Source organism: Diabrotica virgifera, chromosome 3 (assembly GCF_917563875.1).
Source record: "Diabrotica virgifera virgifera chromosome 3, PGI_DIABVI_V3a".
NCBI classification, from domain to species: Eukaryota; Metazoa; Arthropoda; class Insecta; order Coleoptera; family Chrysomelidae; genus Diabrotica; species Diabrotica virgifera.
The window spans coordinates 124,989,039-125,009,087 of NC_065445.1; the positions used below are offsets into that span (position 1 = coordinate 124,989,039).

The 20,049-nt window shown below is 33.1% G+C and overlaps 1 protein-coding gene across 2 annotated transcripts in view; it reads left to right on the forward strand.

Annotated features, from left to right (window-relative positions):
- The window catches only part of LOC114336078 (uncharacterized), a 437,383-nt gene that overhangs the window by 355,412 nt on the left and 61,922 nt on the right, over positions 1 to 20,049 (forward strand). For both annotated transcript variants that reach the window (XM_050645495.1, XM_050645496.1), the window contains one exon: positions 16,278 to 16,486. In XM_050645495.1, the coding sequence (XP_050501452.1) occupies positions 16,450 to 16,486 (37 nt within the window). In that variant the 5' untranslated portion in view covers positions 16,278 to 16,449. The remainder of the gene's footprint in view (positions 1 to 16,277; positions 16,487 to 20,049) is intronic.

Here is a 20,049-nt window from a genome sequence, read left to right on the forward strand (position 1 = left end):
ATCTTATTTTTTCTTCTTATTATTTTTTGGGCTATGGCCTTGACAATTATCCAGCAACCAGGACTAACGTAATTGGTCAATACAATTAAAAGTGCGAATAAAAGTGCAGAGCGTAGAAATAGGTGTCGCTTTGCGCAACTTGCACGGTCCCAATAGCAATATAAAGTTGAGGAAACTAGTATTATTACTATGTGTTGTGGACAAATTAAATACAAACATTGTATAGTTTGCAATTTTTTATTATATAATAAAATGTTAGGAAAAATTAAGTCACTTATGTATTCTGCCTCTCCCTTTGGTGACGCTGTTTTCCTTGACGGGTTCAATCCACTGCAATAGTTTCAAATTTTTTCTCAGAATACTATTCATCAGTATACGGATTAATAATAATCAACGTCAGTATGTACAGCATCTGAAATTATTTCACTAATAATTCAGTTTGTTCATTTAACAACTACAAAACAACTTTTTCTATGTTTCTAGCCCCCTTTTTGTTTTTTTTTTTGCTTTTTATTGATTTCAGTATCTACCTATGTATGTATGTGCGTGCATAAGTATTATATGTGCGCATATGTAATGTACGTAATCTTTGGAATATCTATATTTGGAATATTGTAGCAAACAGTAATTTAGTATCATGGCTGAATGGATCAAGTAATCCAAAGCCAATAAGGAAAGAAAAAAAAAACTTTTTCTAATCGATGAACCAGCAGGGGAGACTCGCGTGGCACACGGCACAGCACAGTAGCAGTAGCACAGCACAGACCACAGACATAACCCCAACTTTTCTTTTTTTTTTCACGGCTCTTAGCTCTGTTCTATGTCTGAGAAACGTTACAGCTACGAATCTAAACTAGGTAATAATGCTCTCTTTTCACGCTTAATTTAAAATATCGCTATAAGGTAGAAAATCTACTTCTACGTTATATAGAAGTAATACGTAACCGCTACAAAGTATTTACATAGTATCTATACGTTTGCTATAAATATGGAGCATGTTTTGCCCCAGAAATGTAGCGGAGACAGAGAAACTTTATAGTAATACCGTTGATTGAGGTATTAATATTTCAATCAACGGTAATACTCCCTTTTCTATCTTTAAATTATATATCACAGCGACATAGATGGTCACTTGGGACAACACAAAAATTCCTACCTCTCACTATTAACTGCTAAAATCAACTTAATCTTTCATTAAAAAAAGAAGAATTATTAGAGATAGTGGGAATGTCTACTAATGTCATAAAATTTTGTGGGGTTTATTTCTACAAAATATTTTTATTTTGTACAATAAATAATTTTCTCATTTGTTATCAATACATTATAATGGTGTAAATAAATAATTATTGATTGGCGTAAGGTTTATGTTATTTTTATATCTGTCTACTATTAATAATATTGGCTATGAGCAGGTGCGTTGGTTGTGTAGTAATTTCCAGTCACTTCTGACAACTGAACTTTCCAAAAAAGAAATTACTAACGTCAGTATCAAAGTGAATCTCGATAGAGCGAATTTAGTATACATATTTTTAATAATACATACTTAATGATGTTACAAATATTCCTGGATATTACCTAGGGCACCACAGGAATCTTCCCGGGTCGTTGGAATTTAAGGATCGAAACCTCACATATTGGAATTAAATGCCCAACTGAATACAAAAAGACTTTAGGAAGATGTCAAAGACAAACTGTCAATGCGACGTTAGGAAATGTTATATTGTTACTTCAGCCACAGAATTTAAAGTTTATGTTGATACCTATTTAAAATAAAAAAGTATCAAATATCCATATGTTGGGGTTAAAATTATTCGAACCTAAATGAAAAAATGTAAAATATCCAATGATGAAATAATCGACTAGGAAGACAAGATATTTAGGTTACAGGTAGGAATGCAGTCAGAATTACTTATAGATGTTATATAGGTCATTTAGCGGTTTAAGTACCACTGATGATGGATTTTTTAATCCTTAAACGTTCTGCGATTTAATGTAATCCTTGTTTAGGCAATTTTAAATATAAATGAAAACGGGAACTGGTGTATGTTTTCAAAGACTGATAGTGTGTAAATAAATTTATTAAAATCAGCTAAGTACTTTCATCATTTTTAATGCCATCATCAGAGCTATCGTCTTATAATTGTATCTACCTCAAATGAAGAGAAAACTTCGAACAAACACATTCTAATATTAAAATTAACCCAGGGATCTAACCACTGGTCAGGGTGGTAAAAACCCTTAAATGCATAAAATAATCACATTCAATGTGTTTTAACAGCTGTTACTAATTTTAAATATACCTTTTACAAAGTATCTCGCATTTTTTTGTACTATGATTTTTCGTTTTTATTGAAAACATAATTTTTTGACAGGATATAAGTCAACATGTCAATTTTAGCAGTGTTGCGGGTTTAATCTTCAATAATTCCTCTAAAGATCTACGGTTAAATGTATTGGCACCGTATGATTCTGCGGTTCCTAGAATTCAGTATCTTATATTTTCTTTGTGTTAACCTATTATCTAATTGAAAAATCATAGACAAAAGGGACTTACGAATAATAACAAACCTTTACTGGAATCAAAGAGCACAAATTGTAATAGATAACGAACCCAGTCCAGAAATTGAAATCAGGAGAGGAGTTCGGCAGGGATGTATTATGTCTCCATTAGTCTTTAATGCATATAGTGAAGCCATTTTTGAAGAAGCATTGCTATCTCAAAGTGAAGGAATAATAACTAACGGAAGATCTATTAACAACATAAGATATGCAGATGACACTGTGATTATGGCAAGCTCTGCTGAACAACTCCAACTACTACTAAACAAAACAAAGAATTTCTGTGAAGAATATGGACTAAAAATGAATATAAAAAAGACCAAATACATGATAATAACTAAGAAAACAAACATACAAACAAGCATACATTTGGAAAATGTACCGATAGAAATATAGAAATATAGAAATATAGAAATATAGAAATATAGAAATATAGAAATATAGAAATATAGAAATATAGAAATATAGAAATATAGAAATATAGAAATATAGAAATATAGAAATATAGAAATATAGAAATATAGAAATATAGAAATATAGAAATATAGAAATATAGAAATATACAAATATAGAAATATACAAATATAGAAATATAGTACAAATACCTAGGAACCTGGATTTCAGAGAAAAATGATCAAACAACAGAAATAAGGACCAGGATAGAAATAGCAAGAAATGCGTTTGTAAAAATGAAAACAGTTCTCTGCAACAAAGACCTTAGCTTAGAACTGAGAGTAAGAGCTTTGAGATGCTATGTGTTCTCGATACTACAATATGGACTTGAAAGCTGGACATTAAAGCAAGAACACATAAATAAGCTACAGTCATTTGAAATATGGTGTTACAGAAGGATGTTTAGAATAGCATGGACACAGAGGAAAACGAACACGGAAGTACTGCGAGAAATGGATAAAGAATGCGAAATAATAAACACAATAAAAATAAGAAAACTACAATATCTGGGACACGTAATGAGGGGACCGCGATATGAAATGCTAAGACTAATGCTAATACAGGGAAAGATAAGAGGCGGAAGGAGTATAGGAAGAAGGAGAGTGTCATGGTTAAAGAATTTAAGGGACTGGTTTAGATGCAGTTCTATAGAACTCTTTAGAGCAGCGGTGGATAGAGTAAAGATAATGATGATGATATTCAACCTCCGAATTAGGAGACGGCACTTGAAGAAGAAGATTATCTAATTGTTCTACCTGTCATTCATCTGTTATTTCTGTACTAGTCATATCCATACCCCCCACTCCTAATAAAGCTCCTTACTCTCAGCAACGAGAACTCTTTTCTGATATTTGCTAATAATTTTCCCATTCCCACCATTCCCACCATTCGTTCATGTCTGTTGGTAGCGACTAGACGTGTTTGCACTCCAGCTAAAGTGATTATCATTAAAGTATAGTTATTTGAAAAATCTGATCTATAATTACAGTGAGTACCTTATTTCTTCTATAAAAATGGTTTTTACAGAAAGACAAAAATCAGAATTAAAAAAACTATCTATAGATATTGTTAATGAGTTTCTGTCAGATAAGAGGTTTTTAGATACTATTATTGAAAAATTTACGGATATGTTCCAAGAGAAATTTAAAACTCGTTTTGATGATATCGATAAGAAAATTAGTTCAATGAAGGCCCAAATGTCTGATATACAAGCGGAAAATAAGGATTTAAAAAATTCCATCGACTTCTTGGAACAATCCCATAAAAATTATTCATTAAGAGTATTTGGTTTATCGGAAAGCACAAATGAAAACTTAAAAGACAATTTAAATAATATCTTTAACGAAAAACTGAATGTGTCCGATTGCCAAATTGAAGCAGCATACCGTACTGGTTTTCGTAAAAAAGATGAAATGTCACAAAAAGTAAGACCGGTAATTCTAAAATTTTCGTCACTGCTGTCCAGAAATCATATTTATGCCAATAAAACGAAACTAAAAGGAACAGGTATCTCTATTGTTGAAGAGTTAACGAAACAACGTAATGAACTTCTAAGGGAAGTCAAAGACAAAGTGGGTAAAAAAAATGCTTGGTCCAGAGAGGGGAAGATTTATGCTTTCTTTTCTGGAAAAAAACGCTTAATTAATGGTTCAGATAATTTAGCCGATATTTAGCAGGAGTGAAGAAAGAAGTATACGAACACAGCAGGTGCGCAGTGAACAGCCTTGTTTTTTTTCTCTTTTCTTATTTAGTACATAGTTTTATTTACTTGTTATTATTTACAAATACTTTTTTATTTTTATAAAACCAAATACGTGGTAAGATATGAAAAACTTATCAATTGCTTTTTTTAATGTACGATCATTAACTTTGCATTTCGTTGAATTTAAATCTATGTTATTGAATAGGCGTTTTGATATTGTAGGTCTTCAGGAAACTCGTTTATCTCCTGACCTATTGTCTGAAAATTTGTTGATTCGGGGATATAATTTTATTCGATGTGACAGAAATACAAATGGAGGAGGTGTAGCTTTTTATATAAATTGTAACATTTCGTTTGTAGAATTATTTAAAAATATTTCAAATCACTTAGAACACATATGGATAACGATTAAAGTTAATAAAAGCAAGTTTTTAATTGGTAACTTTTATAGGCCGCCAAAGCAGAATTTTGTCGAATTTCTTAACACGTTTGAAGACACTGTTTCTAGCTACATACCTGAATGTGATTATATGGTTATGGGTGGAGATTTCAACATTGACATGTTGGATGTTAGTGAAAGAAAAACGGTTCTCTTTAGTGAGTCTATTGATTCATTTAATCTGAAACAATTAATAAATAAACCTACTCGCGTCACAAGAACAACATCTACTTTACTGGACTTGATTTTGGTTACAGATAATACTCCAACATTAGAGGCAGATACTATAGTTATTCCAGAAGAACAGTCTGATCATTTTATTGTTTACTGTTCTCTTACGGAATTTGTAAATAAATCTGAAATTCAAATGATATACAGAAGAAATTTAAAAGATATTGACCTTGAATATTTTCAAAATTTGTTACTTTACTCACCATTTTTTCATATTTTAAATATTCCTGATGTTAATGAAAAGGTATTGTTTTTTAACAGTATTTTAACAGATCTTTTTGATTTTGTAGCTCCTTCTAAATTAATTAAAATACAGAAAAATCGGCCACCTTGGCTCACAGACAATATTCAGTTAATTATTACACTTAGAAATAAAGCATTTACACGTTGTAAAAGGACTAAAAATTTAGCTCATTGGAATTATTATAAAAGTTTAAGGAACCAAGCCAATATTATGTTGCGCAATGAGAAGAAGTCTTATTTAGAAGTAAATTTCTTGGGGGGTAATTCACGTAAAATAATGTGGAAAAAATTTAATCAGTTAAATATTAACAGTACAAAGAAAAACAATATTCTACCAGAATTTTTGAATAGGCCCAATGAAATAAATTCTCATTTCTTGTCTAATGCTCTAACAAATATGCCACTTGATCTGAATCTTTTATACTTTTATAATAATAATGTTAGAAAAAATTTTTCACATTTGTTTAAGTTTGAGACTGTTGGGGAAATATTCGTCTATCAATTACTATTAGAAATAAAATCCAAATCTACAGGTTCTGACTTACTCACTATTGATATGATACTTACGTGTTGCCCACTCATTGTTCGTTATGTAACTGACATAATTCATACTTGTTTGGCAAATAATATTTTTCCCGATGCTTGGAAAATTGCTAGAGTTCTACCAATTCCTAAAATAAAAGAAGTAAAAGAGCTTGGTGAATTAAGACCTATTAGTCTGTTACCTGTACTATCAAAAGTTTTAGAAAAAATTATGTATCTCCAAATCAAAAGTCACTTAGATAAATATAAAATACTTCCTTCCTTCCAGTCTGGCTTTCGCAGTGGCTATAGCTGTAGCACTGCTTTGCTAAATATTGTGGATGATATTCTAAAAGGGACAGACCTGAATAAATGTACTGTATTGATTCTTCTTGATTTTTCTAAGGCATTTCATACTATTTCTCATGAATTACTGTTTGGTATTTTACACTATGTCGGATTTTCGTTAGATGCGATTAAATTATTGAAAAGTTATTTTAGTAATCGGCAGCAATATGTCGAAACTAACAGTGGAGCTTCTGATTTATTAAATATATCTAGAGGTGTTCCGCAAGGATCTATCCTTGGGCCACTTCTTTTTAGTATTTATATTTCTAATTTAACATCCAATTTAGATAATGTTAGTGTTCATTGTTATGCTGATGATACTCAAGTGTATTATACATTCTCTCCTACAGATTTGGCAAGTGCTTCAGAAAAGCTTAATAGTGATTTATCTAAACTCGTAATTGAATCTGAAAAACATCAACTAAAATTAAATCCTATTAAATCATCCGCTATGGTTTTCGGTAAAAACAAAGACAGTATTAGGAGAAATATTCAAATTTTGTTGGAAAATAATAAAATTAATTGCACTGATGTGTCCAAAAGCTTGGGTTTATTCCTAGATTCTGATCTTAAATTTAAAAAACATGTGTCGGCTTGTATTCAAAAAGCATACAGTTCATAAAAAATATTATTTCAGCATCGACATATTTTAAGCTCTAGGCATAAAATATTACTAACGGAGTCTTTAGTCTTATCGCATTTCAATTATGGAGATGTCGTGTATGGTCCTTGTCTTGACCAGTTTGATATAAATAGAATACAAAAAGTGCAGAAGTAATGCCTTAGATTTATTTACGGTATTAGGAAGTATAAGAGTGTCTCCTATAAGCTTAAGGATGCTAAATGGCTTGATATGGCGAACCGACGAAAACTCCATGCTCTTTGTCTCTATCATCGTATAATAGTAACAAAATGTCCGCCATATCTATATGACAGAATTAAGTTTAGGACAGACGTTCACAATATTAATGTCAGATCCAAAGGTTTGATATCTCCACCCACGTACAAAACAACAACATTCCGTAAGTCATACTCTTACAATATTTACAACTTATATAATAGTATCCCTGAATCAATGAAAAAACTACATATTAACTCATTCACGAGAAAAATTAAATTACATCTTCTTGAGTCAACACATAATACCCTATAAACATTACTTTTCATGTCCTATCACCTGTATTGTTTCTTTTTTATTTTATTTCTATTATTTAAATTTAATTAACTGTAATATAACTGATATATATTTGATTTATATATGCCAGCAGAAAATGTTATTTAATTGTTAAAAAAGGGCCAGAGCTTTGATCAGCAGGCACAGCATTCGTGTTGTGCCATGTTGTTCTCTTGTCCCTTTTACAGAGATTTTTTTTTCCTATATTGTTATATTTGGTACTTGTACTTCTTTATTTTGTCTCTGTAATAAAGAGTTTATTATTATTATTATTATTAATTAATGATTTCAATCGAAAATATCTGTATATTATAATATCCACCTCCTTATAAATGATTGTATACAACATAGTTGGCTATTGTGTATCTGCAACTAAGAAATAAACACAAAAGTCAGTACTTGTCGTAGTGATTGTTCTCTGAAACTGAACATATTATTTTTTGTCGTAAACTTAAAGATTAGTTGACAGAGATTAAGTGTGTAGGTTTGTTTTTGACGTACACAACAATAAGACCGTTTTGCCTCGTAATTGGATTCATGTTGTAACAAAAACATATATATTTTTAATTTAGGGTTTATGGCAATCCATGAAATATTACTTTATATAATAGCCATAGAGTGAAACAGGTCAATATGTGCCAATTACATATTGTACGTGATTTTGAAGTACAAATAATGTATAGAAATGAGATATCCCAAACAATAAATCTGAAAATTCTCTTGGAACCATTTTCTGGTAACATCCTTAATCACTGCGTTTTACAATGCATAAGGCAAGGAGACAACGAATAAAGAAGACGAAAGGAACTCTACAATATGCAGCCACATTCCGTCTATTCGTCTAGGAAAAAATTTCATCGACAGTTGATTCCGTGTACTCAAAATATGAGTAAAATTAAAAATTAATAAAACAATATGAAAAAATTTTTTTAAGAAACGCTTTTATTTAGTTATGAGTGACTAAAAGTTAAACTATAAAAAAATCAACTAAAAAGCAAAAAATAAAAAAAAAATCAAACTCGACGGATTATTCGAAAAAAAAACGTTCGTTAAAAAGATGAAAAAATCTTAACACATTCGTTAAAGAAAAACGTGGGGCGAAAACTGTTCATTCGATGAAGACGCGCCCCACGCTTTTCTTTAACGAATGTGTTAGATTTTTTAATTTTTTTAACGAACGTTTTTTTTTTCGAATAATCCGTCGAGTTTGATTTTTTTATTTTTTTTTTGCTTTTTAATTGATTTTATTATAGTTTAACTTTTAGTCACTCATAACTAAATAAAAGCGTTTCTTAAAAATTTTTTTTTCAAATTGTTTTATTTTTTACTTTTTAGTCTTACACTTTTCAAACAATAAAATATATCGTCATGTTTAAAAAAAGGATGTAGGTATATGACAGATACCTTTTTTGCATTTATTTGAACTTTTGATACATACATTGTACATTTTCTGTAATTTCTTCATACATTTCTTAAATCAAAATCATTATTTACGACTATTACAGTTTTTGCAGTATTTCCATCTCTTGTAATAATTTACTATTGCACGGTGTAGACGCTGTTAGTTTCTCGCAATGTAGTTCTTCGATGCCGTCTAAAGGTACGTATTCATACAATGGTAAACCTCGCTCGGTGTAGTAGCTCCACTTCGTGGATACGTCGGTGATCGCCGCTTGGCGCGTACACTCTTCGTTTCAACCGGTTTGCGGTTTATATGTGAAGAGTACAGGGGAAAAACAAGGAATGTCACTTTTTCATGAATTTTGACTTTTCTCGCCATGTGGTAGCAAAAACTGAGTACTATCGACTAGATTATCGATTCAGAACAATAACCAGAAAGATCAGTCTATATAAATTTTCTAAGATATTGGTATCCCCGTGAAGGACCAGGATTGTCCGCACGCCACTGAACAAAAATAAGGAATTGTATCAGTTTTTTGGTGCATTATTAAATTAATAAGTTAATATAGATAGATGAATATTATATTAAGATTATAGACTAACAATTGCTAGAATTCTGCTAAGAATCTCCTAAGTAGTTTTTGGATATCATAAGAATTAAACTTTTATTGGTGTTTATCTCAATATGTATAAAATGTGACATTCCTTGTTTTTCCCCTGTACTCTTCATGTAAGGGAGCGCATGCTGTATCCATTTGAGCAGCTACACCGAGCGGGGTTCACCCTTGTATGGATACGTACCTTAATGAACGCACTCGGCTCAATGAAACGTAAGCTTTGCAGGCTCAATATAAGCTTTTAAGCCTGTCCTTACGCAAACACTTTCGGGCCCAAGTTCACGACAGCGCAGCGTAGTCAACAGTCCAACTTTGCGTTTCATGGACAGTCGAAGCCCACGACAATACTAAGGGCAGCATTCGTCCCTCTGCGGTGCCATAACTTTTTTTCGCTGAAAACTGGATAGAAATCGGACAGAAACTGGATAAATTTGAAACCTTATTGTTTATATATGAAGCATAACGTAAACGAATAACGTAAAAAGTGAAATTGTGTATAGTTCATATAATTAGCTACAATCTCTAAAAGTTTCAAATTTCTACATTGTAAAAAACAAGAGAAGTTTAGTTTTAGTTTAAGAAAAATTTTGATCGATTATTCGTGTATTGTTCCCGCGAATCCATATGTCTGCAAAATTTCATTCATTTCCATTAAAGAAAAGGCAGTCAAATTAACGTCTAAAAATTTGACGCAAACGATTGAACTAAACAAAAGCGTTTAAAAAACAGCTTATGTTTCATTTCGATTCAGAGTTGATCCACCATCCCCATACGTACGTTTCTGTCTCTCCAGACGTCTTCAGTGGGGCTACATGAACACCTGTGAATCGAAACGGAACCAAGCTACCTATTTAAGCAGAATTGTCAAAATAATTCTGCGTATCGGAAACTCTAGCGGTAACGACATCTATTACAGAGAAATGAGAAGTCCCAGATCTAAAAAATATATTTCAAAATTTTCTTGGAACCACTTTCTGGTGACTACATATTGTCGAGTCCCTTTCGTCTTCTTTATTCGTCGTCTCCTTGCCTTATAAATTGTAAAAGGCATTTAGGATGTTACCAGAAAGTGGTTCTAACAAAATTTTCAGATTTATTGCTTATTATTCTTACAATTCTGCTTCAATAGGCAGTTTGGTTTCGTTTCGATTTAGAGGTGTATATGTAGCCCCACTGAAGACATCTGGAGAGACAGAAACGTACGTATGGGGATGGTGCATCACCTCTGAGTCGAAATGAAACATAAGCTGTTTTTTAATAATACAAATATTAAGGTATCCATGACAATATTACGAATAACCATATTTATATGAATAAATATTAACTAGGGCGGTCCGATAAGTCTCTCTCTTCAATCCTGACCCCCAGGAGGGAGTGCAGTGGTCGACGTGATGTCGTGTATTGTCCGTCTCCAAAGATCTCTGTCTCTGGTCATTTCTTTTAACTCATGCATAGGTCTTTTGCATATTCCTGTAATTTGATCGATCCATCTTGTTGGGGATCTTCCTCGTGATCTTCAGCCTTTCACCTTTCCTTGTATAATGAGTTTTTCCATGTTTTCTGTGTTTGCTCTCATAACATGTCCAAAATATTTTAATTGTTGGAGATGGACTTTACTGGAGAGTCGTTGGCTAACTTTTAGCTCTCTTAATTGAATTATTTGTTCTATGGTCGGTCCAAGGAGTTCGTAGCATTCGTCTCCAACAGAACATTTCAGTGGCGTCTATCTTTCTTCTTTTCGAATTTCTCCGGCTCCAAGATTCACATCCGTAAGTCAGTATTGGGAATATTAAGCAGTTGATCAACCTCATCTTTAACGCTCTTGAAATTTGACAGTCCTTTCATATTGTGTTCATTTTTGTTGTAGCGACTTTTTCTAGATCACATCTACGTTTTATTTCTTCCTGTAGTGACCCTGTGTTTGTGATTAATGATCCCAGATATAAGTATGAGCTCACAATCTCAAACCGATCAATTGTGATTATGTGTGGATGATTGTTATGTAGTCTATCCAATATCATGATCTTTGTCTTTTATATGTTTAATTGCAGACCAAATATTTGACTTTCGTTTTCAACCAGTCGTATGAGATCAATCAGCTCTGCTGGACTATTTGCAAGAAGGGCTGTGTCATCTGCGAAACGTAGGTTGTTTATTTTATAACCATTTATTGAGATGCCTTTTTCCCATCCTTCAAGTGCTATTCTTATAATATGCTCTCCATATATACAGGGTGTAACGAAAATACAGGTCATAAATTAAATCACATATTCTTAGACCAAAAATAGTTCGAATGAACCTAATTTACCTTAATACAAATATGCACATAAAAAAAGTTACAGCCCTTTGAAGTTACAAAATGAAAATCGATTTTTTCGAATATATCGAAAACTATTGGAGATTTTTTATTGAAAATGGACATGTGGCATTTTTATGGCAGGAAAATCTTAAAAAAAATTATAGTGAAATTTTTGCACCCCATAAAAATTTTATGGGGGTTGTGCACCCCCAAACTTTTGTGTACGTTCCAATTAAATTATTATTGTGGTACCATTAGTTAAATTCAATATTTATAAAACTTTTTGCCCCTTAGTATTTTTTCTACAAGGCAGTTTTTATCGAGTTGCGGCTTCTTTTTTAATATGTTTACATAAAAATTTTATGGGGGTTTTGTTCTTTTAAACCCTCCAAATGTTTGTGTATATTATAATTGAACTTTTACTGCGGTACCATTAGTTAAACACAGTGTTTTTAAAACTTTTTTGCCTCTTTGTATTTTTTCGAGAAGGCACTTTTTATCGAGATGTGACTTCTTTTTTAATATGGTTCAAAATATACCTAAAAATGTAAATCATAAATAAATTTTCATATTATTACCAAGTCTCCATAATCGTACTTAGCCATATACAAATATGTGGTGCATTTGACACATATTCAAAATATCCCGATAAAAACTGACTTTTTCAAAAAGTACTAAGAGGCAAAAAAGTTTTTAAAATAGTGTGTTTAACTGACGGTACTACAAAAATAATTAAATTGGAACGTACACAAAAGTTTGGGGGGGTTTAAAGGAACAAAACTCCCATAAAACTTTATGGGGTGTCCAAATTTCACTATAATTTTTTTAAAGATACTACTACCATAAGAATGCCACATGTCTATTTTTAATAAAAGATCTCTAATAGTTTTCGATATATTGGAAAAAATCGATTTTTATTTTGTAATTTCAAAGGGCTGTAACTTTTTTTATGTGCACATTTGTACTTAGGTAAGTTAGGTTCAATCGAACTATTTTTGGTCCCAGAATCTGTGATTAAATTTATGACCTGTATTTTTGTTACACCCTGTATATTGAATAATTGTGATAATATACATAATATACATCCCTGTCTGACACCCCGTTCTGGATGAAATTCGTTTGAAAGTGTGTCAAGCACTTTAACTAATCCAGTAGTGTGTTCGTATAGTTGTTATAAGCGAAGTAAGGTGTTGGGGTACGCCTACTTCTTTTAGTATTCGCCATAAGTGTTTCCACTTGACCCTGTCGAACGCCTTACGATAATCTATAAAGCATATGTACAGTGGAATATTAAATTCCCTAGATTTTTCGATTATCTGTCTTATATTCAACAGGTAGCTCAATACTGAAAGGTACAAATGGGTCTACTGATTAAGTAAGTATTCAACAGGTGTTGTCGAGTACCTCTACCTTTGGTCTCTTTGAAGGAATGTTTTTAGTCTCTCATTGATTATATGTAGCATTATTTTACTGGCATGTGATATAAAAGAAATAGTTCTATAATTGTCCCACTTATGGAAGCTGCCTTTTTTATGAATTGTTGTTATTGTAGATTTTGTCCAGTCTTCAGGTCATTGTTTAGAATGCCATATTTGGTTACAGAGTAGATGAAGTAATTTTACGCCAGTTTCTTCTGTGGCTTTGGGCATTTCGGCTGTTATCATATCTGGACCTGGTGCTTTATTATATTTGATCTTAGTGATCGCGAGTCTTACTTCATTTTCAAGTATATCAGGTTCTTCTTCTACCTCGTCAGAGATTTGGTTAACAGGTTCTTTGCGTTGATTATCTTTATATAGGTCCCTACAATACGATCTCCATGTCTCTGCTATATCTTGTCTGTTTGTTCTCAGAGTTCCAGTGTTGTCTTCAATGGCCCAAGTTCTGGCTTTGTAGTCTCTTGTTAAGTAGCGTATTTTTCTAAATAGACCTCTTGGCTGATTACTCTGATCATGTCTCTCAATTTCTTTGCATATACTTTGATAAGTAAAAAGTACAGTTTTTTATCTGCCTTGCATCTTCGTTTTATTTCTTTATTGAGGTTTCTTAAACTAGCTTTTTCCCTTTCATTATGCACACCACTTTGACAAAGATTTCATCTATTCTCAATGATTTGAAACGTTTCATCTGTTATCCAGTGTTTCCGTTTCACACGATTGTTTATCTTTGGATGATCAATTGGTGTTGTTACACATATTTCTTGTGATGTTCCTTTAAGAATAGAGGGCATTATTTTATGTACTTCCTGGAGAAAGTCGTCCTGCTTTCTTAGTTCTATACTATTTGTCTCTTTTCGTTTGTTGGGCGCTTTGAGTTTAAGCTTTACTTTAGCTACGACGAGAGTATGATCGGATCCACATATCGCCCCTGGATATGATCTGACTGTTTGAATTGACGATCTCCAGCGAATATTGATAAGGATGTAATCTATTTGATTTCTAGACCTACCTCCAGGACTTTTCCAAGTATAAAGTCAACGTACATGGTGTTTAAATCGAGTATTCATGATAGAATAATTGTTTGTGATAACAAACTCGATTAAACGGTCTCCTCTTTCGTTTCTCTGGCCTATGCCGAACTTCCCCAGTACATTTTTTATGTCGTCATTCTGTGTAGTGTTGCCAACTTTTGCATTGAAGTCGCCACATATTAAAGTAAGCTCTTTATTTGGTATGTTGGCGATTGTCGTTTCCAGTTTTTCGTAGAACTCCTCGATCTTTATGTCATCTAATGTGCTGGTTGACGCATAAACTTGTATGATACTAATCCGTAATCCGGATTAATATCATACCAAGTCCAAAAAGTACTTAGCCTACAAAAGAAAAAAAATTTTTTGGAAAAGTGGCGTTTTATTTCTCAATTTCTCTTAGCACAATACACTTGACCCAGCGATGCTCCAACTTTAACGCATCTGAAAAATACGTTTTCTAGAGGTCTGCAAAGTAGTCTTCTGTCGCGGCGATGACCTCCACATTAGACTTAAATTTCTGCCGCGAGAGTGCTTTTTTCAAGTTTGGCAACACAAAGAAGTCACACGAGGACAAATCTGGAAAATAAGGTGGATGGGGCAACAGTTCGTAGCCCAATTCGACCAATTTGGCCATGGCGACGGCGGAAGTGTGAGTCTGTGCGTTATCATGGTGGAAGAGAACTTTTTTCTTTGCCAAATGGGATCGATCTTCCTGCAATTAGGTGTCGAGTCGACCCAATAATTTGGCATAGTAGAAGCCTTGTGAGCATTTTGCCCTTCTCCAGGTACTCGATGTAGATCACACCTTGTGAATTCCAGAACCAGAAGCCAGAACCTTCACCTTTCCGGCCGATAGGACAGTCTTCGCCTTCTTTGGAGCAGGTTCGTTGGGTGCCGTCCATTTGAACTGTTTCTTGATCTCTGGTGTATACCAGTAAATTTATGTCTCATCGACACAACGAAACGATGCAGAAACTCCTTCACGCTTAAATTGCTTTCTCATACCTAAAATTTTGTGCAGAATATGATCAACGCTGGATTTTTGAGATGACTACTGTCTCAGGTATCTCGCGCACTTTTAGTCGGCGGTGGTAGCCATTTTCGGAGCACCTAGGCGTGGCTCGTCAAAAACTGACGTCCGATCATATTAAAACTCGTTAAACCCATTTAAAAAAAAAATTTAAAAAGGAAAAGAATCACCATATATGGGCCATTTCACGAACATACGCCTGTTTTGGATTACTTCGACAACGAATATTTTACTGTGCAACATAAGAAGTACGAAAGTAAATGGCGCTAATAATTATTCCAATAACCAACAATGCAATTTGCAATTTACTTTCGTTCTTCTTATTTTGCACAGTAAAATATTCGTTGTCGAAGTAATCCAAAACGGACGTATGTTCGTGGAATAGGGTATACATACAGCATTCAAGCGTTGTCCTTCCAAAAACAAGAATACGAGTATAATTACCGACCGATATTGCTCTTTTTTTATTTTTCTAAAATCCTGGACACGCGCCACGCGGTCAAAACAAAACTACAATAATTTTTACTATTAGAATGCTTTACACTTTACACGAAAGTAGATTTATTTTGCGATAGTGGGGCCACTGGGCGGGAGGTTAAGTACTTATGGGTCTACTCACGTATATAACATATAAATAAATATAATTCGTGTTTCGTAAATAATATTTTTAGTAAATATATTAGCTAAATAACAATAAAGCAAGTAATATTTTGTATCTATTACATAAACGTTTATATTTATTTCTAAACATGGTCATCCATAACTAAACCTATTTTTACTCTTTTGCAGGAACAGTATACCTGGTAATAAGAGAAGAATGATAAGCTTTCAAGTACTCTGCGAATTCCATTTGTGTATTTAATGGTCTTCGCTTTATATAAAGTCTGATACAGCTGCCATTTCCTGTTGCTGATTCGAAGAAAAAGTTAAAAAAGTTGATCTATACATTCACCGCGACAAGATGATGAGACTGGTACTTTTAGCTGCACTTTTATCAAGTAAGTAACTGCGTTTCTAGTGATTTAGTTATTGATGAACCCAAAGTATGTTTTTTTCCTAATTCAACAGATTGTTTTAAGATTTATTATTACTATTAGTACATACTAATGATATGTACATGCTTGCGGTTTATATGCATAAACCTAGGCATAAACCGGGACAGTGCCCCGGGGCCCCCGACGAAGGGGGACCCCGTGCATAGATTTTAACGAGGAAAATAAAAATACGTATTTTAAAAGCCGATCCCACCGAAACATTTTCAAATGACACAATTTTAAAAAGACCGCAACATAGTTTTAATTTTTCACTGGGGAAATTCTTTTAGACTAAAATGCAATTGGAACAGAACAGGGCCCCTAATGACTGAGCTAAGCTGGGGCCCCCGAGCCCTTAACATAAAAATTTAAAATATTACTTAAGAAATTAGTTATTTCGGCGTAATAAAACCTAAAATGCCATTGGAAGAGAGGGGCCTGGGCTAAGCTGGGGCCCCCGAGCCCTTTCGTAAAAATATAAATTGTGACTGAGGAAATTAGTTATTTTGGCGAAATAAAAACTAAAATGCAACCGGAATAGTGACCCCAAATCCCAGCTACTTTGTCTTAGGCAATCAATTTACCACAGACCACATATTGGTACGTGAAAGGAACCACATATTGAAAAAAAAAAGGTATACATAAGATAAAATGAGCACATTAGGATTAGTCCCACCAGTACACTGACCAGCTTCACTGAGTGCGCTTGGCTTACACTGCAGTAGCTTAAGGCAATTTAAGGTGCTTTTAAATCAAAGTGAACACGAACGAAGGAACGCATTATTAGGTGTTCGCTTGGTTATTCTTTCGGTACAAAGTAAGACCATTTACATTGTAGCGAACGAACGCATTCGTTGATAATCCGTCCGCAATGTCAGATACAGATGAAGCTGTAATTATTAGCGCTGCTAATTTTATAGTTATTGCAGGACATGCTGAAAAAAAAAGAAAGAACAGAGTGTGGTCTTCACATACGAGGGAAAATGCGCTTTCAAGGGGTTAAATATCAAACATTTTTCCGGACCCCCTTTGCACTGGGGGTACATTCCCCAGACCTCCCGGTAGGGGGCCCCCTGATCACATTTGCCCCGGGGCCCCCAACATCGTAGTTACGGCCCTGCTACTTCACTGTTGATTTTCAAGCGACTTCAGTACATCTCCGTCATCTCCTATAGAAAACGACAAAAACATGTCAATAACTCTTTTCCTAGCGATATAGAGGATTAGCCAAAACATTTAAATCTGGAATTTCAACAATATTTTATAAATAATCGACCGAATCAACATATTGATAAAATTTAATTTGTAACACAACTGAAGAATAATAAAACCAGACATTTAGTCCTGTCGCCAGGGGGGGTATAACGGCCTCCTTAATTCAGATGGACTTACCCAAGTTTTTATGTATTTTGACCCGCAGAACACGAATTTTTTGGGTAACAGTTGATCCGGATGTCGATAAGATTGTTATAAACAAAGAACTTAAGAAATTACATAACAGCGATTTTTCTTAAAACAAAACATTTTTTTGTATTTTTTGGGTGATTCTCAGCAAAACATGTCTTACAAGTTTTTTCGTAGGATGCATAGTTTTCGAGATAAACGCGGTTGAACTTTCAAAAAATCGGAAAAGTGCAATTTTTGAACCCGAATAACTTTTGATTAAAAAATAAAATAGCAATTCTGCATACTGCATTTGAAAGTTCAAGTCAAATTCTATCGGTTTTGATTATTTACATTGCTAAAAATTAAGTTTTTATTTGTTAAACAAAGCCATAAACACATAGTGTTTCAAGTGCCCAATGCATGCGTTTTAATGTACGTAATCTACGTAGAAATTGTCTATATTACGCCTACTCGTTCGATTTCAAATGAGAAATGCATTGAAAACATCATTCAATCACTATGTGTTGATATCTTTGTTTAACAATAAAAAAATTAATTTTTAGCAATGAAAGTAATCAAAACCCATAGAATTTGACTTGAACTTTCAAATGCGGTAAGCAGAATTGCTATTTTATTTTTCAATCAAAAGTTATTCGGTTACAAATATTGCAATTTTTCGATTTTTTGAAAGTTCAACCGCGTTTATGTCGAAAACTATGCATCCTACGAAAAAACTTGTAAAAACATTTTTTGCTTAGGATGACCCAGAAAATACAAAAAAATGTCTTGTTTTGCGAAAAATCGCTGTTATGTGATTCCTCAAGTTCTTTGTTTATAACAATCTTATCGACATCTGGATCGACTGTTACCCAAAAAATTCGTGTTCTACGGGTCAAAATACATAAAAAAACTTGGGTAAGTCCATCTGAATTAAGGAGGCCGTTGTACCCCTACTGGCGACAGGACTAATTGGCACAAAGTGCGATTTTTTTATAAAATGAAATCTAATGGGGAAAAATTCTTCGCGAGTGGTTAGAATATAACGCCACTGTACAGTCCTAAAAGTAGCCGTGTTTATTGTTACGTTTGTAAATTGACTTCCACGAAAATTATTGTTATTCTAACTTTCGATGGATATACTGACTGGAAAAATATCAATAGGACCGTAGTTATTCAACAAGCATGAACGATCTCTTGAACCAAGCATCTATATTCCTGAGCCGACATTTCACTAGTTGGAATGTTATAGACGGAGAGCTAGAGCCGAAAAATCATCGTCATAAGTAATATGGAGTTTTCCTGTGAAATGTGTCCATTGTATATTGACAATTATTATGACCCCTTTCAGGCTGACACCTCAGTAGATACAGGAAGTAGCAATAAGGGATGAAAGGGGAAAGTTAGTGTAGTCATTAAAGGTTTTCACCTCCTATTTTGTTAAACATCCATCGATTTGCATGAAAATTGGTGACTAGTTAGAGCATACCTCAAGAAACAAAACTGATTTGGTGCCACTTGCACTTTTACCCTGGTGGTGAATTGGGTGAAGCGGGTGAAAACTATTTTATTGAAAATAACCCCACAAATCGATAGAGATAACAAATTTTAAGTAAAATTTGTTATATCATGTTATTTAAGTAAATCAATACTTTTTGAGTTATTAATGATCATAAAGATATAAAGATTTGTCTATTTAAGAGCATATGCGTGAAGTTACGGATGACAAAAAGGACATGTTAATTAATTGTATGTTAGTAAAATATTATTTTTATATTTCGATATTTAATTAAATTTTTTTTTTTTCATTATAAACTGATGATGTCCAGAAACTGGGAGTGTCCAATAATGGGTAAATTTGACATATTCGAATCCACTTTTGCTAAATTTATAATATCGAAATAATATAAAAATAATATTTTAGTAACATACAATTAATTAATATGTTCTTTTATCATCCGTAACTTCACGCATGTGCTCTTCAAACAAATCTTTGATCTATAATAACTCAAAAAGTATTGATTTATTTTAATAACATGATATAACAAATTTTACTTATAATTTGTCCCTCTATCGATTTGTGGGGTTATTTTTAATAAAATCCTTTTCACCCTCGAGAAGGGGTGGTATCCACTCCCAGGGTA